Source organism: Drosophila elegans, unplaced genomic scaffold (genome assembly GCF_018152505.1).
Source record: "Drosophila elegans isolate 14027-0461.03 unplaced genomic scaffold, ASM1815250v1 contig_520, whole genome shotgun sequence".
Taxonomy (NCBI): domain Eukaryota; kingdom Metazoa; phylum Arthropoda; class Insecta; order Diptera; family Drosophilidae; genus Drosophila; species Drosophila elegans.
In genome coordinates, this window is record NW_024545903.1 from 1241775 (window position 1) to 1268365 (window position 26591).

General features: G+C 44.3%; 2 protein-coding genes across 7 annotated transcripts; both read right to left on the minus strand.

Annotated features, from left to right (window-relative positions):
- Positions 1–324: 324 nt before the first annotated feature.
- On the minus strand, positions 325–14438 carry LOC108149194. 6 transcript variants are annotated; one of them, XM_017276618.2, is made up of 18 exons: positions 13236–13502; positions 11971–12030; positions 11261–11421; positions 10858–11169; positions 9605–9775; positions 9450–9541; positions 9078–9246; positions 8373–8756; positions 6767–6946; positions 6390–6536; positions 6147–6300; positions 5895–6052; positions 5089–5209; positions 2461–2532; positions 1126–1650; positions 800–1063; positions 643–740; positions 325–586 (listed from the first exon to the last, which is right to left on the minus strand). In XM_017276618.2, exons 1-18 carry the CDS (start codon positions 13294–13296, stop codon positions 404–406), a joined length of 3312 nt encoding a protein of 1103 aa, XP_017132107.1. In that variant the 5' UTR covers positions 13297–13502; the 3' UTR covers positions 325–403. The 6 variants fall into 6 exon arrangements, 2 of the variants coding, with proteins under 2 accessions (XP_017132107.1, XP_017132108.1); XR_001774605.2 differs by lacking the exons at positions 325–586; positions 643–740; positions 800–1063; positions 1126–1650 and adding exons at positions 2823–4338; positions 14363–14438 and having other exon boundaries at positions 13236–13419; XR_001774606.2 differs by lacking the exons at positions 325–586; positions 643–740; positions 800–1063; positions 1126–1650 and adding an exon at positions 2823–4338 and having other exon boundaries at positions 6794–6946; positions 13236–13511.
- Positions 14439–15432: 994 nt separating this feature from the next.
- Positions 15433–26371, minus strand: LOC108149162 (A disintegrin and metalloproteinase with thrombospondin motifs 16). Its single transcript, XM_041709926.1, has 10 exons — positions 25314–26371; positions 22433–22511; positions 21630–21770; positions 21236–21510; positions 19170–20020; positions 18980–19108; positions 18035–18284; positions 17116–17911; positions 15636–16331; positions 15433–15577 (listed from the first exon to the last, which is right to left on the minus strand). The coding sequence occupies exons 1-10, from the start codon at positions 25491–25493 to the stop codon at positions 15501–15503; spliced, it is 3474 nt and encodes a 1157-aa protein (XP_041565860.1). The 5' UTR covers positions 25494–26371; the 3' UTR covers positions 15433–15500.
- Between the last annotated feature and the right edge of the window lie 220 nt (positions 26372–26591).

Here is a 26591-nt window from a genome sequence, read left to right on the forward strand (position 1 = left end):
TCCGGATGCGATAGTGATGGAAAGGGAATGGCCCTCTTCAAGCAGTCTTACAACTCGGAAAACGTCATTGAATTTTCACGTGCTGTGGCTGTCTTTCAAAGTCGTGCTATTTATTGAGCCTCTTCAAGAGGCGGTGGCTTACTTTTAATCTTATCGGTTGCCAATGCCAATTATCTGCATCACGCCCACCCATTGGATCCTTGAGTCTTGTGCTGGAGGCCCCTTTCCCCTGAAACTTTCGAGAGATAAAGTGTGAAGCACTTTCGACCGATAGCGAAAGTTGTCCAATCAATCAGGGCGCCAGGTACGAGCGACTTATCGATGTCCTTTTTATATGGTACTTTATTGGACTATATAACGGCTTAAAATACTCTATGCTATACATATTGCTTGATCCGGTTCCTCAGCGGCTCTCCTCCTCCTCCTCCTGCAGGCGTAATATGTCCGCTTTGTTGATGAAGTAATAGCTTGGCTGTCGTCCTTTCAAGTCCTTTGCGGTCCGCTTGGCCCCGTTCTGAATCAAAATCCGGCTTACGCTCTCCAGCGCGTTGGTTCCCATGGCATAGTGCAGTACAGTGCGTTCCAGCTGGGAATTTAATCAGGTAAGTGCTGAGATCAAGATGTCAAGATGACCTTACTCACATTGTCTGGGATTTTCAAAGCCTCTGGACAGATTTTCACCATATGCTGAACCATTTCCTCCGACTCCTTCAGCACGGCTATGTGCAAGGCGGTACGACCTGAAGTTTATATTATTGAAATCAATGAAATTACTTTAAGAAATATGACATTTTCTTACCATAATAATTCTTGGTCTTAATCAACCACTTGGCATTGGCAACATCGGTCAACTCCAGCACTCGTTCCATGTTGTTTTCCCTGATCATCTGATGGAGTTCTTCGCGAGTCTCCTCCAAGCCACGCAGACTGGCCAGGAACTCACTGAGCGCTTCGTTCTGTCGGGATTGTACCACATCGATAATGGACTGACCGCTTTCGTCTTCGACGTCCAAAATGTGATCGTAGCCCTGCAGAGCCAGTTGTTGAAAGGGTTCCACGTCGCCTGGTTCGGTAAAGAGCTTGTATTAACACAACTCAGATGAGAAACTACTATAGTTGACCTACCGATCACTGCCTGAGCCAGGATATATCGATCGATCTCGGCCGCATTGTTGGGCTGGTTCGCTTGGAGCGAGACATCCCGCGCCGTTCGGTACAACTCATCGCGGTAGGTGACGTCGATGCCCGACTCCTCGATCAGAGTGTAGAGAGCGCCCCTCCGATGGGAGCGGGCACAGGCGAAGTGCAGCATACTCTGGCCGTGCTCATCCCGCTCCTCCATATGCTGCACCGCCAGCGCACCCTCCGCATCCTCCTCGACCAGGGATCGAGAGTCTAGTTCGATGAGATCCGCATTGGCGGGACCAGGACCATTTCGAGTGCCGATTGCCCGTTGGCTCGATTTAGCAATGGCCAGGGTGGAGGTGGAGCTGGTGCTGGCCTTGCTGCTTCCCGAGTGGACCTGCACCTCGGTCATTGGCTTGCGATCGCCCATGAAGTGCTGGAGGTAGTTGGTCAGATAGGCCACGGGATCTCTCGGTCTCTTATTGGCTATTTCAGTGAGGGCCTTAATCAAAGGATCGGCAAGAGCTAGGGAGAAATTAAAGTTGTTAAGCTCGTAGTATTGAATGTGTCACCTTAAAGAAATATCATATCTTAATAAGCATTTAAAACATATTTGTATACCCTTGCAGAGGGCATTATAATTTCAGTCAGAAGTTTGCAACGCAGTGAAAGAGACTTTTCCGACCCTATAAAGTTATATATTCTTGATCAGCATCACTAGGAGAGTCGATCTAGCCATGTCCGTCTGTCCGTCCGTTTCTACGCAAACTAGTCTCTCAAATTCAAAGCATGAAACCTTCCCAAATATGCATGTACATATGACAATCAGACGGAACAGTCGGAAAATAAATTTTAAAAATTATAAGCTTGCTGTTTATTAATTTTTTTTTTAATTTATTGACATATATTTATCATCATAGCTTCAATGTTTTTAAGCATTTACGCAAGTAAATCATAAGTTTAATGTTTTCAAGAATATTTAATTTTTAGCACTAGCTGCAAGGGTATATGAACATCAACTTGCCAAAGTTTGCTTCATTTCTTGTCCTATTAATGTTTCTGAAGTCATATACCGTATTTGACATTTTTTATTTTAAGTACAAACTCCCTTTTTATACCTGCCCATATAGACCTTTAAGCCATAACTCTTTATAACGATAAGACTTTTCTTCTTTGTGAATTTCACTAAATAAAGAAAACCCCGTTCTTATCTGAAATTAGTTTTTTAAAAATGTTGCTACATTTTTGTCACTTAACTTTAGGTTGAATGTACAGAATAAGCTATTACGTTTTTTTACCCTCAGTAAGTTAACTGAAAAGTTCTAGAATACTTACAATCAGCCAGATATTTGCCCTGCTCCGTCTTGAAGATGGGATTGGCCTGAAAGCTCACTGGCTGCGCCTGACCTGTGTGGGAAACAAGTTGGATTAGTTACTCCCACGGCCCAGGATATCTTCATTCACACTTAGTGGGTTGAGTCCCAGTAATCTATGTTCACAAAGCGGGCGGGGCAGCACTTTTTCGAGCGGGAAAGGAGTAAACAAACGAAGATGAGGATGCCGATGGTGAAACTCAAGAGACTTTGCAAATCATATAGAAATCGTGACAAGACCACAGTCATCGAGCAAAACACAGATACGGATACGGATACGGTTACGGTTACGGCTATGAAGGTGTAACTCAAAGCGAAACTTACGATTGCAGATTAACTTTAAGCGCAGCGTACGCGGAGGAAATTTTAGATGAGCAGACGAGGCAGGAATCAATCGAGTTAAGTATATGCATATATGTATTTAAGACTTTCTGTGCCGAGGATTTATTTGCTTTTGTATGTATGTACATTGAGGTTGGATTTATGACTTTCTTCTAGTTACGATCCACGATGCTGTTTTTCTTTCGCTTGAAGATCTTCACCAGCATGGTGGCAATGTGTTTGGAGTTCGTAAGCGACATATCCTTTTCCAGCGACAGGATGTTCGTGACAGCAGTGCAGTAGTCCTGGAAAAGCACGTACTCCACCACACCCATGCTTTGCATATTCACAAGGCGCACGGTGAGCTTCGAAAGGCGATTTGTCACCATACTCAAACCCCGCACGGAGCACAAGTGTCGCAGGTTGTCCATCTCCTTCATCAGATTGGGTAACTTTACTATGGTGGTCATCTTGAGGCCGGTGCCCAAGTAACTTGGTCTGGATTGCAGGTATCCCAGGAGGTAGCTCTCCTTGAAGTGCAACTGGGTTTCCAGATACGATATGGCTCTGCCCACTCTCGTGTAAGCAGCTCCCATGTCTGCCGGCTCTTTGCTGCTGCTGGTGGAGATTATTCTCAGGTGCTCCTGACAATTTAGCCACACTGCCAAGTTGTTGGCCGAGTTAACAAAGACACCCCTGCCATAAGGCCATAGGGCTCCATTGAAGGCCGTGGACTCGGCAGCCTGCACCAGATCCTGGGTGTCTAGGAGGGGAATCATCAGACCCAAACTGCTCAGCATAATGGCCACATCGGAATCGGGTTCCAACAGCTCGGTCATGGTGTAATAGTTTCCCGAATCCGTTTCGCCAATGGCATCTGCAAAGCTGGTCGTGAATATCTTGCTCATCATTAGGCGCTCCGCTTGCTCCAGTTGGCCAATAGTGAGGTTCAAAGGCAGCTCCAACTGATCTAGATTCCTAGAGACCTCCACCAAGCATCGGGTGACCAAAAGTGATTCATCGTCAAAGACAAAAGCAGCCGTGTTGAGCCTTTCACCGTTGTCCATTGGAAAGTAGGCCAGACGCGGTTGTGGCTTGAAATCGGCATCGATACTCAGGCAATGCATGTCCTTCAGCAAGGGCACCAGGAACTCCTGGAACACCACAAACACATCGAAGTCTGGGGCTATAATCCCGCAGTTGATGTCCTCTTCCAGGTGGCGAACCTTCGAAGTTTTCCGCATGGCAGGCCACAAAACATCGAAGAGATTGTGATCGAGTCGGGTTTGCCGTCGCTTGATCTTCTCGTAGACAGCCCGCTTGAGGAAGCGACTCAGGTAGCTGGTCACCGAAAGCTGCAGCGAGGATGCACTCAAAGGCTTTCGATGGGACAGGGCGGAAGCAGTGGTCCCGCTCAACAGCTTGCCCGACTCCGAAATGACGCTATAGCAGCGCTCCAACGTCCTCGAGATCTCGCCATCCTGCAGCTCCCGCCGGGCACTGTGCAGATCGTCGGGCACTGCTCGTCGGTTCCGGAGCAGCATTGGTTATAAGTTTTGGGTTGGACGGTTATCAGTTTGCACACACAGACACACCAAAGCGTAGACAGACACACAGAGACACAGAGATACGGACGGATACGAAGGGATACAAACAACGACACCATGACGGGTACGGATGAAGGGACTGCTGGGTGGGTGCTCAAGAAAAAGGCGCTGGGTGCTGGGGCCGGGCTTGTGCAACTCACTTACGTACCGAATATTTCATCTATATTGCTAATGATTTCGTTGAAAAACTCATTGCGATTTCCCTCCATTTTGGCTGATACCACAATCCACAAACACGTATACGCAGTGTGTGGCCACGGAGCGAAGGACACACGGTGTGCTGCTCGGTGCGACTGAAAATCGATGACTGACTTGGCCACAGCTCGCACGGAGCTCAGCTAGCCCCTGGGCTATAGTTTATAGCCCCCCCTCCTCGGCTCAGCCGTATGTTTGACTTGGCAAACAAATGTATTTAATTATTTCGGTTTACCTCGCTGTGCGTGTGTGTTCGTGTGTGGGGCTGCGAAAGCGAGTGTGAAAACAAAAACGCCACTAAAGCCACAGACAAAGCAAAGCGGCATAGAGTAGCGCTATCTGCGGAATGGGTGGATCGGGTGGCTTCAATGTGGGGTCTATGTGGGTGGTGGGTTGAGGGTGGGTGGTGGTGCCTGGTAAACGAACGGTCGAGTTGAGTTGCGGGAACAGCTGCACCGTTTCCTTACCCTGGTCATTGAGCAACTGGTTCTCCAGTTCCTCGGCACCGAAAATGTTGAGCAGCTCGGTGTAGTTGAGAATGTTTTTCGCCTTGTCCTTGTCCAGGTAGAACTCGGCCGAGTGGCCCAGCTGCGTGTGTTTGGTTATTGAATTTTAAATCAAACTCTGTTCATTATTAATTTCTGGCTAATCACAAATTTATGGCATATTGATTCACACCGCAGCAGACATTTGAAAGTCAAGTGTTGCAGCAAATCAAATGGGTCTTGACCCGATTTTGATTTCTGTTTGGGTTGAGTAAATTTAAAACGATTTTCATTTGACATTTGAAATGCTACTGGTCGACCACAGCTGCAATTGTTCCCAATGAACTCGAAAAAGGGTTCTATTTTTAAATATCCAGCACTCCTATTTTCTTTACAACAGTATTAATGGATTGAATTGGGTAAATTAACACACTGGGAGAAAGAAAAGCACAAAAACCACTTTAAATGCTGTCCTCAAGTATGCACTAAAAAATTCAGTCGTCTTTCGAAATAAATTGAACAGATTTCTAGATTTTGAAAAGATTGTTGCATACTTTTAGACACCATTATAAATAGTTTAAAAGTTGAACCAAAATAATTGAATTAGGAAAAACTTAAGTAACTTAACTTAAGTAATCAAACTCATTATGGAACTTATACTTTCACCCTTATTTAACAACAAGTTTGCCTTACATTTTTCAAATAAAATTGTTGCACTCTTTTACCTTTACAAGTGATTTAAATTTTGTTTTCAGTGACTGTTAAAATTGTTCACCTGCCTCACTTACCTTGTCCAGTGATTTGGGATTGGCGCCCAACTGCAGGAGCATGTTGTAGAAGTGACCGTTGTCCTTAATTGTGGCTGCGTAATGAAGCGGCGTGCGTCCGTCATTATCCGTAATGGTCATGGTCTCCGGAAAGCGGGACGCCAAGTACCGAACGATGTCTGGCCAGCGGAAGGGGGAAAAAGGAGAACCAAACCAAACCGAACCAATCATACAAATACAAATCGAAGGGAGGGAGGAAGGACCTAAACCTACCCGTGTGGCCAAAGAGCACGGCCACGTGCAAAGGCGTGGAGCCGTTGGGCGATATGTCGTTCTTGGCAATGGCAAACTTCCGGCGATCCAGAGCCTGCTGCAGTGCCAGCAGTCCTCCGTCACGTGCCGCGTCATGCACGCGATGTATTTTCTCCTGCCGATGGAAAACATGATGCATGTCGTAATTAGTGCGCCAGAAAGTGGCTCTTGGCTCTTCCTTCCTGGTTTTCCATCCTCGCTTACCATATAACTGGGCACGTTGTTGAGGAAGGCCTGTATTTCCGGCTCCGGGGACTTGAGACCCACCAGGCTGCCGCCCTCGCCATTCAGCACGATCTCGGCCAGCTGCTCCAGGTCTCCGGCCTCCACAATTCGCCTAATGCGTTCATCCTGCGGAGAACAGGAAGGCAAACGTGTCCAATGAAATGGCGTTGATGGAAAGACCGAAAAACGACGTAGTGCACGATTGAAAGCGCTAAGGGTGATGATGATTTGGGGTATAGTGAAATTCGATGGTTTGCAATATGAGTGTCTTAGGTGCGAACCCAAAAACAAGCCAGGTGAGCCAGCAACAGAGGGCGATAGGTGGACAGAGAAGAAAGGGATAGCTTTGTATATACTTCATCAATTGCAGTTTGGGACTGAACTGTAAAATCCTCGGGTGCACCTTGCACAAAGCCCTCAATGGCCATTGCCGATGTCAGGGACTCGTTGCCATCATCCTCCTGGGTCGCTTCGTGTCCTGGCTGTTCTGGCTCCTCCTGCGGATTGCCTCCTTTGCTGTCTGAAGCTATTACATCCTGTTCAAATTTATTTCACCACTTAAGAAATTACGTTTATATGGTTGGACAGTGAACTGGACATGGCTACAGAGTGCAAAGTCACATAGATACATTGAACAAGAAACATTTATTTTGTACAAGGACTAAGTGCTGCTACAGGTGACAATGCCAGTTCTGAACCCATTTAGTTTACCTAAATTAATATTAGAACACAACGTCTTTAATCGCCTTAGAAAATAATGGGACTGTCAAGCAATTAAACAGTCAATCCAAAGGAATATTAACTTGTTGGAAATCCCACATAGCGTATACGCAATATCACGCATACGCCTCGTTTTCCCAGTTTCTATTGAAATGAAGCCAGAAATAGTTGCTATAACTGCCATAAGCAACGCCCACCACTGCATTTGATTATCCCTAGCAAATGACTGCAACCATTTGAGGCGCACTTTTTATATTTAGTATACTTTGCCATATATCAAATATCATATATCTAATGCGTGCAACTGTTTTGACGTTTGCATGTTCAGTTCCCATTCGGACCCACAAACAACTGGAAGCCTCTGACAGTTGAGAGCCGACTCCGCACCCGACTCAAGCTCAGTCTCCGTCCGATTTTCCGTCTCCCCGTCTCGAAATGTCAGGCGGACGAAAGTGAAAACGCCCAAGTCGAGCTGCACATATGCATATGCATTGTATTCCGGGTCGCAGACGGGGTGCATTATTATAAAGTCTATCTGTGGGTAAACAGCTGCTGATTTCAGCCAATCGATAAGCACAAATTGGGGGCAGACACTGGCATTGATTCGATCTAAGACAATAACACACAGAAGTGAAACTGATAGGGAAACGGATGCGGAAATGGAAATGGAAACGGAATCGGAATCGGAAACAAACACGGGTAGGTCTTGAGGGTGCAATACATAGAAAAACGATAAACAAAAGACACAAGTTGCAGGTTTAGCATTCCATTTTTTAATTGGTTACTGGTAATGGCTACGTCTAGATATATTGTTATTCAAACTGTATTTTGAAAGAGGGGGAACATAACACTGGCTTTACAAATATAACTATGTAGTTGTATGTATATAAATATTTATAAAGGATTTCACTAGGCTTGGTTATATCGCTATCAAAGCGGGCTTATGTTGAAGTTGATTGCTAAAGTTTCGCATTTTGCTGCTGATTGGGTTGCGGCTGATGTTGTTGCTGTTGCTGTGGCTCTTGCAGTGGTAAAACAAATTGATATGAATGGAATTTGAGTGCCTGCTGCAGCTGCAGCTGATTGAGATATAGTTTTGTTGGGTTTTTTTGTTTGCAACATTTCATTTTACAGGTTCACATTGAAGAGGGGGGGTACGTAAATGGCTTGAGCGAACGGCACACACAAAACGTAAATAAACTACAAAACTTTCGAGGACACTTAGAGCACGCCCATCTGTACCTCATCGTCGTCATCGTTTTCGTTCTCGTTTTCGTTTTCGATTTCGTTCTCTGACTCGGCATCCTTCTCCTCCACGGACATGGTGGCCATTTCCGGTTCCGCTTCATCCTCAGCAGTACCTTCCGGCCCATTTGCTACATCCTCCGCAGAATCATTCTCCTTCTCCTGCTCCGCTTCAGTCTTTATGTTTCCTTCGAGCTCACTCACGCTAGCAGCCTCCTCTGGCTGATCCTCCTGCTCCTGCTCCTGCTCCTGCTCTTGCTCCTCCTCCTGCCCGTGATCTCCGCCATTCTCCACGATCGCCGCATCTCCGCCTCCATCCTGCCCCACTCCGATGCCTTCAGCCTCGCCGCCTCCGTCTGCGCTTACAGCTCTTGCAATATTCTGTAAAAGTAAACAATTGTCGACTGATTGCTTTCCAAGTGATTCAACAGTTTCCCACACTACGGTCCTCCGATCTCAGCCAATGTACAGCGGGCTAGGGATTTGGGCTCTAAACAAAAAGCGCAGAGTGCCGACAGAAAGGTGAAAGTGGGCGAAAGCGAGCGCCGACAATGGCTTACTTTCACAGAGTCGTTCCCCAAAACTGGCAGTGGTTAAATTTGCAAAACACCGAAAGCTATTTTCGAGATGTGTGCAAGCAAGCAGCTAACCATCAAAAGCAGGAAAATAGGGAAAATAAAACAAATTGGCGGCAGGACTTACCTCGGCCTCGCTGTCATCGCCATCGCCATCGCCATCGACTTCGCCATCGCCATTGATCGTGTTGAAAGTGGCCGGCGTTTCCGGTCGGCGCTGCAATGGCGAGCCGGCTTCCGCTTCCCGCTGTGCATCCGCCTTGGACAGCTCGTCATCGTCGTCATTGGCACTCGTACTGCGATTTCAAAATGCAAAAAATTCTCTCTCAAAGCCATGCCCCAAAAAACACACACACACATCAAAAACTCAACAAATCAAAAGGGAGCGATTGCATTTCGCCAGCAAAAGGCAGCCAAACTTAAGCTAAATCTGGAAGCTAGGCACCACCAACCAACCAACCAAGTAACTAACCAACTACAAATGCAGCCACCCACTCACCCCTCGTTGGTGTCCAGCTCCGAGGTGTTCTCAAGGCTGTCGTCCAGCGATTTGCTACCGTTCACCGACGGCGGCACCTTGATGTCCAGTTTCTAGTGGACGGGAGGAGGAGGGATAAGGGTAGTGGGAATCCCAGGGAAAGCCAACCCACTCACCTTGGAGCCGGCATCGCCGACCGCGCCACTGTCCACGCCACTGTCATCGCTCAAGGCCTCCCAATCGGTGGCGCTGTCGGGGGAGACACGCGGCGCATCCGGCACATAAACCAGGAAGGCGCGCTCGATTTCGTGCGGCTTGTGGCGGTAGTAGGAGGGTGTCTTCATTTTCTGAAATTGCCCCAATGAATCATTTTAATTGCTGCCCGAACGACAATATGAAAAGCCACCGTCTACACCCGCTCGACCCACATCGATTTTCATTCAAAATTACTTTCGTCAAAGGCTAGTATCCGAGTTATTTGAAGAACTTAAATTCTTCAACATGTTATTTTTTGATACCCGAACATAACTTTTCTGTAAAAGGTATGTTATTTGACTCCCCACAATTAATATCTTAAAAAACAAAAATAAATTTCCTTTAAAATCGTTATTACTTAAACCCCACAATTTGCAGCCCCTGAACTCACATCAATATTTGATCGTGAATATTTAATTAACTAAGTTAATAAAAGTTTTAACCTTGCAAGCCTTTCTTAACCCTTTCAAGCCCACTGTTAGCTACAGGCAAAATTGACTTTGCATTTCAATTTAATTCGGGAATAAAAGGGTTATAAAACCTTTCTTAGCCAAAACTGTTCATGCTGGCAGCAAAAAACTGTTTTCATTTTAGTTCTTTTTATACCCTTGCAGAGGGTATTATAATTTCAGTCAGAAGTTTGCTACGCAGTGAAGGAGACGTTTCCGACCCTATAAAGTATATATATTCTTGATCAGCATCACTAGTAGAGACGATCTAGCCATGTCCGTCTGTCCGTCCGTCTGTCCGTCTGTCTGTATGCAAACTAGTCTCTCAGTTTTAAAGCTATCTGCATGAAACTTTCCCAAAAGTAGTCTTTCTTTTAAAATCAGTATTACCATTTACATGTACACACAAAATCGCTAGCCTGACAATAAAATAAGATTAAATAACTTTTTAAAGCTACAATTTTTTTTGTAATCTATTTCGCTCAGTTTTGAAATCCTCATAAATAATAAATTTTTTCATTTTAATTATTAAAATAAAGTTGGTTAATAAGCCAAATATCATACTTTAATCAAAAAGTAAAAATCAAGAACTTAATCTTTATGCTTTCCCTACATGGAACCTGCCTTTTCTGGCTGCCAAGATGGTTGGCTTTTAACTAGTGAAAGGTTGCAATTTATATAAGATCAGATTACCCAGAAAATATGGGACTTAGTTACCCACTCACATAGTCGACGGCCTCCTCATCGCAGCCCGCTTGGGTGAGCAGGGTGTAGCATCGCATGTTGTTCTTGGCACTGGCGGCCCAGTGGAGCGGCGTCTTCCCGGTGATGTCCGTCTCGTGGGCCCCCTCCGGCCAAATGCCCACCAGGTACTCCAGGATCTTGGTGTGGCCCAGCCCGGCGGCCTTGTGGATGATGTTGAGCCCGTTGCCGTCCTTGCACGTTACCAGAGCACTGGGCACCGGGGGCTCCAGCTGCGCCTGCACGCTCTCCAGGCTGTTGTCGATGACCGCCTGGTGCAGATCCTTGATGGCATTCTGTGTGTGATAAGCGGAAATGGGGTTTCTCAGCGGGGGAAAGATGAGAGGAGGAGGAGGAGGAGTAGGAGAAGGAGGAGGACTGCCTCACCATGACATGGGGCACGGCGGCCAGGAAGCGCTTCACCCGCCCATTGTTGCTGGCCTGCTGGCTGAGCCGGTTGCCCTGGCCCGCCCACAAAATGCGCGTCAGCTTGCCGATGTCCTTCTCGTGAATCCAGATCCGAATGGTGGATAACTTTACCGAGAAATCTATTAGCCGAAAAATGGAAATTGAAAACGTGGAAATTAATTTACCCAGCACCAGTACCGACCCCTCCCCCTACGACCCTCCCCCTCCCCCCGCCCCTACGATCCCTTCGACACGATTGCGATTTCCAATTCATTTTCGCCCTTGTTCGTGCTTGCATGCAATTTGCCGAAAATAAAAGCCAAGAAGCCGAAACTGAAACTGAAACTGAAACTGAAACTGAAAACTAAATTAAAACGAAAATAAATGCAATGCAATGTTCAAGTTTGTGACTCCACCAGCTCGCTTAAAGTGGCATTAGTGGAAACTTGAGACAATTTCCGCCGGCGAAACTTTTGCCAACTTGAAATGCTTCAAGGTCGCGGCGCCAAACTTTATTCGCAGTACAAAAGTGGGTAACGCCCCCAGTTCGCCGTCGTATCCACATATTAAATCGCCGCCCACCAGCTGAATCATTTAGCGGAGTATTTGGAAAGCGAACACCTGGATGCGGAAATGCACTGGCCCATCGCCATCGCCACTTCTTACCCATTCCCCATATCAATACGCACCTTCATTATCACGGCGCTTGCGTCCATTTTGTCCACCCGTCTGTCCATTCATCGGCATGACTGCAAGGGGAGCAAACATCTAGGCTTAGAATCGAGTGATAGGCTTAACAAAATATGTAATAAATATATTTAGAGAATTGTGTGACAATATGCAGGAGTTAAAATCACTTGCCTACTTTCCTTTCGATGGCTTTCTTATACTTGCTTTTTAGATTTGCGTCTGGCTAGCTTGAGCCGCGTTGGCAAACTAATTCTTGGCCGGGTCGAAAGGTGTTGAATTGGGGTCCCTGTGTTGTGGTCAAAAGCCAACGGTCGCAAGGAGGAATAATTGCGTCCTGTTCGCGCACTTCCAACTTCTGACATGAATAAATAACACTTGAGTGTGTGGGTGTGTTATATAAAGCGAAATAGTCAACATTTTCATTAGTGTAGACCCAAAACAAATATGTGGAAGTGGAATTTCCATTTGGCTGATTCAAACTTGATTAGTATTCCTTGGGGTAAAATTCTAAAACAATTTCGATGGCATAGTTTTCTTTGCAAAATATACTCCATGCTTTTCTAGACGAATTGTAACACAGTACATTTCTATTTATTTAATGGCCCTTTTTAAATAGACTTACCATATGTATCAAGGTCTTTTATTATCTCATACTACGTTTGCTTGGCTAACAAGTTTCTCTGGGGAAAATGTATTCTTACACATGAAAATTTCGAGGTCTTCTAAGTAGCATGTCTTGGAAAACAAATTCTAAGCATACTTTAAGGATTCTCCATGAAACAGCCTATACTTCCTCCTGCAGCGGAAATTGTTAGCCAGAAAATTTCCATTTGTTTTTTTTGGGCTGATGGGTCAAGGCTTTCAACTCCATCTATTTTGGGTCCAACACCTTGAGGAATTCATTCACTCCTTTCGAGCAGTGACATGTAAATTAGTTGGCCGCGGTGAATCATTAAATTTCCATTCCACTGCCCAGCCCCACACACACACACACACACACACGATTGAGTGAGTGGCAATAAAAAGTGCTCGAAAGTGCCACGGAAATGGCGCATTAGTGTTTGCCACTTAATGTGGCAATCAGCCCGCACCCGCGGATCCCCTGGCAGTGTAACTTGTTGAGCTGACACCCTTAACGGCACGCAATATGCAAATTTTGGCCACAAAGAACAGCTCAGCGCTTTTCCTTGGCGTGTTGTCACCACAATTTCCCTCAATTAGGATGAATGAATATGAATATGTACGATATTCACGGCAAACTCACCTTTGGGCGGCGATGAATGGTAGTAGAGTCCCTGGAATCTTCTTCGTCGCTTGGGAGGCATGCTTGTCTTGGTTATCCGTCCTTAAGAATTTCCCTTTTTGGTGTAGTCTAGTGAGTTACTAGAGTCCGCGACTCTGCACATCACCACGGTCGCGATTCATGGATTATATTGGTTCACTTGTCACTGGAAAGGGACCCCTTGAAAATTTCGAAATCCCAGCACTGGATGAACCGTTGTCCTGGCAAGTTCAACGACGTCTGAATTGACAATTGCACCTGCTCAGCTGCTCAACTGCTCAACTGCTCAACTGGACAACTAGAAAACTGGTCAGGTCCTTGCGTGTGTGCATACTCAATGGAAAATGCGGGAAAATGTGGGAAAATGTGGGAAAATGTGGGAAATATGGGGCTTGGGGGCGTACTGAGAGTCACAACCTGTGTTCGCCGCTAAACCTCACACATGTGATTTTAATGCTTTATTTATTTATTTCACAATTTGCCAGGGCCTCAAATGCGCTCCGCTTGTTTTGCACTGTGACAGGACATTGCCTGCTGCAGGACTTGCGCCCGAAAATAAAAAAAAGAAACACGTTGATAACCAACCAATTAGCTGTGAATCGATTTTTCGAATTCGAATGGGCATATAATCGGAATGGGCACACAATAGCTGACCAGGTCAGAGTGTCCTGCCCCAAAGGTCCTTGAGAAAAAGACAGCACGTGCTCCTCAAATCCAATTGATGAGTAATTCCACAACAATATATAGTACGCACTTGCGTGTGGTCAAAATTTAAAGACCAACTTGACACAGTTTCCCCAAGGAGCTGCGTGAGTAGCTTCCAAGGTTTTTCGTCACTCCTGCCCCCGAAAAAAACCGAAAAGAGCTGACCCAAATTTTAATAGTTCCCCGAGGGGCTATGAAAATGTCACTGCCAATTAGTCCGAGGTTACAACTAATTGTCTAGCTCCGCTTATCTTCAATTAAATAGTTTTGATTACGCTTCACAAGAGTTTATAAACGATCTATGCATTATTCACAAGGTAAGTACTCAAATTGTTTGCATAAACTGCAAACTGGATGGGTGCATTGAACTTGACAGGATGTGACCTTAAAGGATATACACTGACCCTTCTGCTGACCACAGAACAAGTCAACGTAACAACACTAGTCACAAGTCACATATCACAAATCACAAATCACGGTGTTGCACACACTTCACTTTTCCGACTAATTTTCCGTCGCTTTCCGCTTTTCCTTATTTCCTTTTCCCTTTTTTCGGGCCTATATTTTCGTTTCTATTCGATTCGATTTGCACGGCGCGCGCTTTCCCTGCAGACTGCGGCATATTCAGCGTTTCGTAGGTGTTTTATCTAATTTTTCCTTCACGCACACTAGTGGCAGTCATTGTGTTTGTGTGCGAATGTTTGGGCTGATTGCTGTTACCCTTTTTGGTATTGAGTATTGGTAATTGCTGCCATCGTTTGCATGCGAACGCCAAAAAAGAACCAACACAAATATTGCCGAAGCCAAGTCGCTGGTGGGAGGTGAGTAGTTGAAGTGTAGCCAATATTGAAAACTGAAGGCGTGTCCCCACACAAACGAATTTTCAATTTCACTATCATTATCTGTCAATATTTTTTGCATTGCAATTAAATGACCCCATTGTGGTAAAAAAAAATCTTCAACTACCTTATGTTTGTATAAGTGTACTCTTTATAAAAATTCTTAAACTAAACTAGCTAAACGACTTTTCAATTTCACTATTATGATCTGGCAAAACATTTTTTATGGTTTATTGAAGTGCATACACTATTATGATTTGTAAATATTTTTTGCATTGCAATTCAATAACTTATTTGTGCCCCCGAAAAAAGGCCTATCACAATGTTCATAGATTTCTGAGTTTTATATTAAAAGTATTATATATAATATATATTTATTTGGATTGCTCAACTTGGCCTAATTTTAGGAAAACATGACCTAAAACAAGACCCAAGGCCATTATGGCCTTAAACTTAGTTTTAGGTCATATATTCCCAAACGTTGTATGAAAAGCACAAATTTAAGGCAATTAAATTATGCCGTTTTCCTTAATTCAAGGAAGTGTATAGTAATAATGTAATACTGTAGCCAGCTAAAAAAGATAAAACAATGAATTATTTTGTATCATTTATTATTTCATATATATTTCTTGGGCAGCCTTTAACTTAAGCTAGAACTTAGAACTTAATCGACTAAGGGAATTGTGGCCAGGAAGCTATTGGGCTATCGGCTGTTGCTACTCAGTTCGTCTGCGGAGACGTGAATGGGTTGGGTGAATTCGATGTGTTCGGCGGAGACATCTGTGGAGTGTTCAAAAGTTAGAATTGCAAATAAGTAAACCAGACCATATTTATTCACCTGAAAGTGATTGTTTAAGGTTCACAGTGCCAGTTATCTCCGTTATGTTTGATAAATCATTAAAAGGTAGACTTCTTTTCCGACGCGTCCGTAGTTGACCCAAACTGATGTGGGTCTTCTCCAGCGGCAGATCATCATCGCCGAATTCCATGCACCTGCCGTATACGCAATATCGTTTGCCCACCGGTGAGCAGCGAGTGCCCGGCGGAAAGTGTCCGTTCCTGCCGTTTACCAGGTAATACCGGTACTTGATGAACTCGTCCTGGCAGCCAACGCGGCAGCTGCGGTCCGGTTCATCGATGCTGGCCGAGATCTGGGCCCCATGGCCGGATAGTCCGCGCACCTTCTGCCGGTATCGGGCGCAGGTCTGCTCCGCAAACTCAGCCGCCGTCTGCAAACGCTCGCAGGGCTGGATACGGTACGAGCAGAGCTGGATGCTCTCCACTCCGGTCAGCCGCGAGGTGACCCCCTGGACGCCCTTCGAATCGGTCATGCAATTGGAGTGGCAGCCCGGATGCACCACCCACTCCGATTCCGAGGACGAGCTGCGATCGAGGGCGATCAGCGAGGCGGAGGCAGGTGGCGGTGGTCGCGAAATCTCCGGCGAGTACGGTTTGTGGTAGGTCCGCCTCTTATACGGCGATGGTGCCGCACTGATGTGGTTACCTTGGCCATAAGGCGTCCGCTTTGCCACCTCTGTGGGGAAAAGCAAATAATGTATTTCTATTAGCTTAGCTATGGTTAAAACAGCTAAGTTGACTTTGGTTATATAACCTTCCGGCTATTATTAAATTTAAATATTCTATTAGGCGACTAAATTTCGAGTTTTATGCATATTTGCTTAAAAACAAAGAAGCTACAAATGTTAAGTTTCCTCTGAATATTTCACTGTAACTTAGATTTTATACTCGTAGAGTAAATGAATATTTTGCAATTGTTGTAAAGTATGGAAGAAGTATAAGAAAGCATTTTCGACCCTATAAAGTATATATATTCTGTATCAGGATTAATAGCCGAGTCAATCCGTCCGTATGAACTTCGAGATCTCAGAAACTATAAAAGATAGGGCTTTGGGATTTGAAATGCAAATTCTAGTAATTCTTAAGCAGCGCAAGTTTATTTAAAAAAGCAGCCACGCCCCCTCTAACGCCCACAAATCGCAAAAGTCTGTCACGTCACTCTGAGACATGTAGCTATTGGACTCTGTGTGTGTGTATCGGTCATATCTATCGCGAGACCCAAACATTTTAAAAATCGAATTATTATTATTATAGAGTTCTTAGGTCCTCTGCCGCCGCTCTGCCTCTGCTTGTGCGCTGCTCGGCCGCTGCTCGGCCACTGCTTTAGCGCTTTAAATCCGAGATAATATTGGCGTAGAGACGAACAGACGGATAGACGTGCATGGCTATGTTTATACATACTTCATAGGTTCAGTAATAACACCCACTAATACAGGGTATAAAAATAAAGAGGTTCTAACCATTTTCATAGTGATTTTTATGCGCTATGCCCTCTTGCCGCTCCGCATACCGCTGGCTGGTGGACTGCGGCCTGCTCTCCTGATCCGAGGAATCCCTCGTGGGGCGCACTGATCTCGCCTGGCAGAAGCTACTGTCCATCTTGAAGAAGTTGCCGGTGGAATTGTCGCAGGAGAAGCGCTCACATCGCCCGGAAATGCAGTAGGTAATGTCCTCGGGGTTGTGCTGCTTCGATTGGCAGGTGGTGCCGTCCGGAAAAGTCCATCGCCTGGACTTGGTGCCGTTGTTCTTGGTGCGGCAGAAGATCTTGCAGGACCCATCTAGCGTGGTGCTCAACTGCTGACCCTCGCCGGTGAGATCCGGATCCGATTTCCTCGCCTGCATGCACACCTGGCTGGCAAAGTCACCAATCGTCTGCACCGGCACCTTGTGGCACTGCGGCGTGTTGCAGGTCACGAATCGCCGATCTCTGCCCATGCAACGCGACGGGAAGTTCAAGCAGCTCCTGTTGAAGGTGCGCAGTCCTGTGCTGCCCTCCAGAAGGCGTCGCGACTGTCCATATAGACAGCCTGACTCACAGGCACTCGGCTCGCTCCATTCGCCCCAATTCGAGGACGATCCAGGCAGCTCATTCCCCAACGGATTGTAATCGTGCAGCAAAGGGGGTATCCTGTTGGGCTCATGTCTGATAATCTTTTCGTGGGTGGCTTCGGGTACGTTCTCAGGTGGCCAGGACTTAAGGGCTGAGTAACTGCCCTGCCTGGAGGATCGCGCCTCACATGAGCCACCACGGCACCACTAAAAGAAGAAAGCAATATGATATTTTAGAAGAGAGTTTTGTGGGATCTAGTGCACTTTTAATAATTCGTGGGGAGAACCTTTAACTTTTAATACTTGTCTTAAGGATAAGGTATACCATACCATATTAGCGCCACACTCGGTGCCTTCCAGAGCCGGATGCGATGTCCAGGGCAGTCCATCCTGACGACAGTGAAGATCCCGACAGATTTCCATCTTGCTTTGCGTGCTGGCCTGCATGAAGTTCTTGCCGAAGCGCAGCATGCACTGCTGGTTGGCATTGAAGCGTTCACCGGGCAGACGGCCACCATCAGTGTGATCCCAGGGACCAGCATACTGGTCACGATCAAAGAGGCACTCCGCCTGGGGATCCCTAAAATAATAATAATTTAAAGCCAATCAATACTCATTACAACACTGATTTGTAATCCTTTTGAAGATGTTAAAAATAAATGCTTGTGTTTGTTACTTTATTATGTGACAAATTGTTGATAAAGTTGAATGTTATTGGTTGACCATTTTAATAGGACAGAGTACCTTAATTATTTTGTGGTTAAGTTCGGCGAGCTGCTTTGGCTCCAATATATTTTACATGGCTCAAGATATAAAATTTTTATTTCTTCAAAACCACAATCAAAATCGTTCCTATGGCAGCTAAAATCTATCTTTTATACTACCCGAAAAATAGGCATAGAATATGATCAGTATGGCAGATAAAAGGCACCTTTAGCATATAGTCAGCCAAATTTGATAATATATCTAAGGATGGGTTTTAAAAACACTATAAAAACACCATGTAGGGTAAAAACCAGCGATTTATACTCTAACTAAATAAAAAAATCAAAAAATTCAATATTTTGACCCGAGTGGTTATGGCAGCTATAGGATATTGACATCTGATCTGACATTTTTAAGTCTCTGCCTTTTAAACTGAGCTCGCACACGGTATAGAAACATACGGACTTCTGACCAATTTTAGATATTTTTATGGGTATAAAAAGCCAAGGTACACTGTTATAATAATATATTTATATACATATATTCCAAATGGCTACTTCAATGACTTACATCAAGAAATCCTCAAGATAGGTGCGCGAACACTTGGACCACGTGACCTTGCCACTGCCCAATTTGGGGGACATGATGTGCATGGTGGGATCGCAGCTAATCTCCTTGGCATCGTGCCGCATTCCCAAGCTGGAAGAGAACCAAGAAAATGAGGTCAAATGGCATTTCGCCATAACAAGGAGCCACCTACTTGTGTCCGATTTCGTGGGCCACAACAAAGACGCTCTCGAAGTGCTTGGCCTCGTTGATCGTGCAGGAGTATATGGAGGTGCACATGCCCTTGACCGTGGCCATGCCCACCACCTGGCTGTTGGCCTTGCCCTTCTCGTAGGTGACGAGGTCGAGACCCGTCAGGACCAAGGCATGGTCGTAGTGCAGCGGATCAGCATCGGAGAAGGGATTGAGCTTCTCCTGCCACTTGCAGAAGCTGTTCAGGTAGTTCTCCACATCCCTGGAGCGAGTCAGGCCCGGCGGATCCCAGGACCTCCAGATCTCCAGGCGCTTTAGCACAAAGTTGATCCGACGCCCCAGCGTGGGATGGTGGTACAGCAACTGGACGCCATTGATCATGGCCAGCAGAAAGCTGACCACCTTGCTCTCCGTGTTCGTTGGGAAGTTGCGCTGCATGTGGGCATACAGGTCGCTGTCCACGAAGATGGCCGTCTCGATGAAGAGCTCCTCCGGGATGTCCGACCAGCGGGAGCGCGGTGGGTCTCCAATGTAGCGACGCCTTCGGCGATGCCTCAGCTGACTGTGCTGTTGATGGTGATGGTGATGTTGATGATGATGATGGCGTGGCTGGAAGCGCAGTTTCAGGGGCGGCTGAGCCTGCAATCGCCTCCTCGGTTCGTTGAACTCCTCCGCATCGGGCTCGAACTGCAGCTGGCTGTCTAACGGTGGCGTCTCGGTTCGCCTCGACGACGCCCCACTGTAGCCGCTCTTGTCCACTCTCGCTTGGTAGAGCACATGCGTCCCGGTGCCGAAGCGCTGCGGCAGCGGATGGATCACCAGGTCACTGCCATTCTGCTGGAACACGCCGCGCTGCGGGGATCGAGGCGTGAAAAACTAATAAGCGACGGGGTTAAACAAACAGCGAGTTCCGCAAAGGAAAACACAAACCACAATTTCGTGCGGATTGTGTTAAAAAGTGATCAAAATATAATTACACAAATTTCTTGTAACTGTTTTGCTTCAGTATTGAAAGCTTGGTGTTCACTTTCTTAACTAAATTTATTTTTCAAATTATGGAAAATCAAACTCTTTTTTTACCCTTTTAATATTCGCAATTTAAACAATAAAAGTCTGTTATGCTGAAATCGCAATATTCTTATTTCGTAGCTTTAAATTATAAATAAAATAACTTCCTTACAAGTACAATAACTTCGAATCCATTTTTAACCAATATTTCTTATTAAGAATTTAAAACCAGCATTTTTTAGTTCACAGATGTAGGTATTTTACCAAGAAAATAGCTTCATTATAAAAAAAAATATTACTTTGCTTTATAGGTAAAGTATTTAAATAAAATTTTAATGCACTTACTTCTATGTACCGACTCATATAACTTCCTAAGTTATACAGTTTTAGAACGACAGCACGACAAAAATTTATAAATTTTTTACTTTACCTAAAACCGTAATTCTCAAAAACTAAAGCAAAACCGCGTGAAATCGACGGGTGATTTGGGTAGTTAATTGTTCAAAGAAGGAATCCTTTTTAAGGAATCCTTTTAAAGGAATCACTTCCTTCCACAAAAGTACCACAAAATAATTGTAAAGCTAAGTATCAATATGCTTAAAAATTATATATTCCTTTAAGTTTTTGTCGATTTTTATGAAATAAGTAAGAAATTAAACTAAATTAAATGTCTTAATTGTTATGTTATTCAATTTCGAAAGCCTCACAAGCATTTCGATCAGCTAAGTCTTCGTCTCTTTTTACAAATTTATTACTTTTATTCAATATTCTATGAAATTATAATTTGAAATGTTGGCATATTTTAGTATAATATATATTAGAAACGGAGCCATACCCTTTTTCTTATTTTTTTTCTACCGAAAAACCGGACTTTGGGATAAAACTTGGGTCCGCTGGCTCATTGTGGTCTGGTCAAATTAAGAGTGACCTTGGTTTAAAGCCTTTACTTAAATTGAAAATGTTTTTTGGTTTAACCTTTAAAGTTATCAAATCAACATTAAATTTGTTTAAATATTTATCCTATCTGAAAAAAAAAAAATTGTTTCTGGGTGCACCTACCACGTTGCCGGGCTCGCAGAGATCGAGAGCAGCCGCTGGACTCCGGTAGAAGCATCGCTCCAGTCGCTTGAGGAGCTGCGGCGAGTGCTCCACAAACTGCGTTCCATTTTCGGTGCGTCGGATGAAGATGAAGGCGTCATCGATGAGCTGTGGCGACTGCTGCAACTGCAGCCTAGCTTCTACAGCCTCCTCACCATCATCCCCACCCCCACCCCCATCCCCCATCGACGGAGGCAGCTCCTCCTTCCGCCCTCCGGCATCATGGTGGTCGTCATCTGCCGAATGCATTTGAATTATTTAAACTGTTCGCATAATGACCGCAACTGGAGCAGCACGAACTGCTCTCTGGATTTCGATTTGGATTCGGTATGGGGACTTGGGCTATTTCATTCACCTTGTGTTGGCAGGCTGCGGCGCAGACGTTGCTTTCGGGGATTCCCCTCCTCCGTCACCTGTGCGCCATCCTCACCTGGGAAGGTTCCCTCCTGCCGTTCCTCTTGCCGTTGTGCCAAGTGCACGAGTTTGAATTCGGGCGCTGCCAGGTAAACAAACAACATAAATGCCTGCCATGAATCAATGCCAACAACTGAGCCGATTTCAACGCCCCCTGAAAAAAGCCCCCCATTTTTCGTAAACTCCTCTGCCTTACCTTTAAGTAAGCAGTTCAAGTTTATCGTTCATTGATTACTGATGTTGTTGATGTTTGGACTGCCGGCTTAATGACATGTTTTAAGTTGGTTATGGGTCATGGCTAAAAGACTTGAGCCACTCAGAGAATTTATTGGCCAAGCTTATTATTTTAAGTGGATTTTTTAATTTGGAATATTCTAAGCACTTGAATGGTAAAGTTACTAAGTTCAAAAGCCATACTTTAGCCACCAAATTTGTTGGCTAAAATCAAAAAGCAATAAGCTCAACAATTTGTTTTAAATAAATTTAGCAACTAAAAATCAAACAGCATTTATTTTAGCTAAGAACAAAGAAAAATATCAAAAAGTACGTTCCAAATGAAGTGTATACTTTTAATGCGAGTTGTGGGGTGCAGTTTTGAGACCCACCAAAGGAACGTTTACCGTCCATTAAAATAAATACCAGTATTACATTTTTCTGTGCATTGGCACTCGTACTACTAACTTACATAGTATTTGGGTCAGAGTTAAAAATCTTTTCGACCCAATGCCTGGGGCCAACACTTACCCTCTTCCGGAGATCGTGAGCCAAAGATCAGGGCCCGCTCATGTTCCCTCAGATGGCCCACCAGAGTGTTCTCGTCCAGCTGCAGTGGCATGAAAAAACAAAAAAAAAAAAAAGAGAAAGAGCAATGAATGATGTTTAATATGCAAAGCGGAAAGTGTAACATCGCCGGCAAAGCGTTAAACAGACCAAAACAGATGCGAGCACCCGCGGAGAAGGGTTTTCTCAAGTCACCCCAAATAAAAAAATACTTTCACTCAGACAATGGAAAATTTGTTGATACCCCAAAAAGAAAACCCCAATTAGACAATCCAAATCCAACAGCTGTGCTGGGGTGACCAGATCATCGGGTGGAAAGGTTAGTGCAACAGTTAAAATTTGTTTACTTATACGAGTTGGCTCGTTATACATTTGCCATATATCTGGTCCGATTTGGTGGTGCGTGCGCCTATTTGCACGATTATTTAATTTAATTTGTTGTAACAGTTTTCATTCGGCTTTACTTGGCTTTTGTGAAAAAGCGCGTTGCCGCCGGCGAAGCGTGAAGAGCGTTTCGGCGTTTCGGCGTTTCGGCTCTTCGGATCGAAACTCCGCCTCCCAACGCGAGGAGAAGGTGTTACAAATTGCCGTTGTGGCGAATTTTTATTATCAACATTGTAATGCTGTGAGAAGGGGGCGTGGCTGGTCGCCGGCCGCCCCAGAACATCAGATAAAAGTGGTAAAGAATTTAACGGGGGCCACATTTCTGAGTTTAATTGAATGTATAATAAACTTTGGCGTTTATATATTTTATTATTGAGATTACATTTTAGTAGTATAAAAATATATTTTATTTCGAAAAAAGCTTTTAAATAACCTACATGTTTTACTAATATAAAAATGTATTGTTTGATAAAAAATAAAATATACCAAATACAAATATTTGCAAATTGAACTTTATCGTATGTCAACTTTACTACATATATGGACACAATCTGTTTCAAAAGCTAAAACCTTTTCCCATCTCCGGTCTTACCACACTTTCTGAAAATCTTTCCGCTGAACTTTACCAAAGGCAAACAATGTTCAATGAAATGGACACTAATTGGCTGCAAGGGCAACAGCATAATAAGACCAAATCAACATGAAAGAGTCGGCGATGGCCGGAAAAGCCCCAAACAAACAGCAACAATAACCGATGACAAAACCGAAAGAGAGGAGGGAAAAGCGGAAAATGCAGGTACATATGCTCACTGTAATCGCCGCCAAACTGATTATGTGATGAAATTTTGCGTGACCCGTGGGCAAAATAGGCAAAAAAAAAAAATAAAACGAGAAGAGCAGAAAATAAGAGTACGAGAAAAATAAGGGTAAAATGGCGAAAAGTAGAAACCAACACGTGGAAATTATATCACAGAAAATTGTCTGCAGGCCAATTTCAGGGGCCAAAGGAGTGCGAATGGAAAAATACAAATAAAGCGGGGGAAAATCACGTAATCAACGGCGTAGCCAAGCGAATGATTCTAAAGTCTGACTTCAGAGGGTCAATAACTTGGCTTAAACAAAAAAAAACAAAAAACAGGCGAAGGGAACCGCCTGTCACTCCAATTCCTTCAAAGTCTGGGAAATGGCTGAGAATTTTTTTTTTTGTGATTTCGAGACAGCTGCAAATGCCAGCTGCTTGCAAGATTGTTTGCAATTCCCTGTAATCGTGTGATGAGTTCAGCTCCTAAAAAGCTGGAAGAGACCCTGAGACGCCAGCCAGAGCTTGAATTAAAGGCACACCGAATGTGGGAAAAGTGGGGGAAACGAGGGAAACGAGGGAAACCGGGACACCACACGAGTCATGTGTAATTCGACAATTGACAAGTTGTCGCCTTGCTCGCCAGAACTTATGTTCATTGGGTTAAAGCTCTCAAATTACCAAAACACTTTTCAACGACCATTTTTGCAGAGGTCATTCAACGACCCGTCTTTGTGACTGTACTCTTCCATGCTCCGCATATTCCCCCTTGAACTGCCCGACAATTTTTGCTTAGCTTTTCAAAGTCGAGTTGAGTCAGAAAATATGTTTTTGGTTTTTTTTTTCGTGTCCATGTTCTGTCTATATGGCGATTTTGTATGCTTTTTATTGGTCACTTGACGCATACGTAGATGGATGATCACCTGTTTTTGTAAATGGGTTAATCGTATGACATTCAAGCACGCTTACACTTGAAATATATGATTTTCCTATGACTATTTTGCGTTCAATTTAATAATAAAAGTTGGAAATGTGAATTCTTGCAATTAAAGTTTAATATTACAAGTTTAATGGAATTTCCTATTTCAAAATATTAGTATGTAATATTAAACTTTGTTATTTATTATCATTCATGTTAACATTGTGTAAGTCTTATCAGGGAAATTATTATTGTTATAGTTTTTTTTGATGATCCATGCCTATGCTAGTCCGCTATATTTATTTATTTTTAAAATTTTTTCTTAGCTTTACAGGAATTCTGCGCAATTTTTATATTTAGATTAAAAATCTAGAATTCAAAGTTTTTAGAAAATATACAAAAATTTTCTATATGCTTTTTTTACTTAATGATTTCCAATCTTATTTTCTGCGTGATTGTACAGAGATATATCACAAATCACATATCAACAATGACGACATGAACACTTTTTGATTGATATCCTGACTCACCTCAAGCGTAACCATTGAATAATAATGTTTAATTTATAATGACAAAAGCTCTACCTCCCAGTATTCTTTAATTGCTGAAGACATGTTTCCTTAATGAGTTTTAAAATATAAAGAAATTCAGTGTCGTGATTTTGCAGCTCGAAGCTGGGAAAACTGAGCTATATCACTCATCGCGCGACAATGCGCATGCATTGATTTGTTATCGGGACTCACCTGAATGCCATTATAGTGCAAGCTCCTCTTGCGCCGCAACTCAATGCTGACGGATTTTGGAACGGAGGCGGAGGAGGAGGAGGAGGCGGTGGCGGTGGCGTCGATTAGCAGCCACAAGGTGGTCAAAACAATTAAAGCCAAACGACGTTGCCGATTAGATCCAATTGCTGAGACAGTCATAACGATGCGTTGATGATGACGGCCGAGGCGCAGTTTTTCTGGGACTTTTTGGCTCGCTATTGTAATGCTTCGAGTACACTAATCGCTCTTTGTTGCTGCAACAACCATGCGACGAATGTTGCATAAATTGCAAATATATTATTCCTCTGGCTGCGGGCCGAATTCGGTATTTTGCGTCATAATTTGTGGCTCGAAGTTACATTTTCAAGCTGCGAACATCGAGGGTGGAAAACTTAGAGCCCGATTTCCCGAGAGAAAAGTGAAGGCACGAGCGTGTGTGCGGCTCCAACTTTTACGGCGGTAAATTTAACTGTTTATGCACTAATTAATTGCCCAGCCATTGCATTACGAGTCATTTGTTGTGGGCCACTTTTCGCACTCTATCTTGTTTGCTTTTCTTTTTCTATTAAGCTCTGCGCTGCAGTTTGTTGCCTAAGTTCTTCCTTGTTGATCGGCACTCCACTCGAGATAAGGCGAAATGGTGCTTGAAAACTATTTTATTGGCCAGGCAATAATGACAATATATATAATGCCAGTCTTTTGTTTTCACATTTAAACGCACTTGTTTTTATTTAAACGCCATCGCACAATTAAGCAGCCAGCAACAAACACACACGGCACCCATATAGATCATCGTCTCTGGAGCATAACGATCTTCTGGTTTGTGTCCATAGCCGAAATGAAATTTTATTTTTCAACTCGCATCAGAGTCATGCAAATCGGTAAATCACTTCGAAATATGAGCGTTTTGGGGTATTTAAAATATAAAGTGGAGGTCAATGCGCGTCGGTTCGATCGAAGGACTTTTCTGGGGCGAAAGAGACGGCTGCAGAGACGCGGAAAGAGACGGAGATAGCGAGGCGAGGCAACCACTCGCGACGGCGGCACATTTGCGAATGAAATGTGAAAATCACGGAAAACTTGAGCACACGATCGGCGGTTGGCGCTCCGATCTCGTTCGGCTTCTCGTTTTTGGCTGGAGTGGAGTTCGCAAAGCAGACCTAGCACAAACGAACTCATAAATATATGCTAATGAGCCAGAGCGCCGGAAGAAGAGAAGAAGAATGCTCCAACCGTTAAGACAGAGCAAAGGGCCAA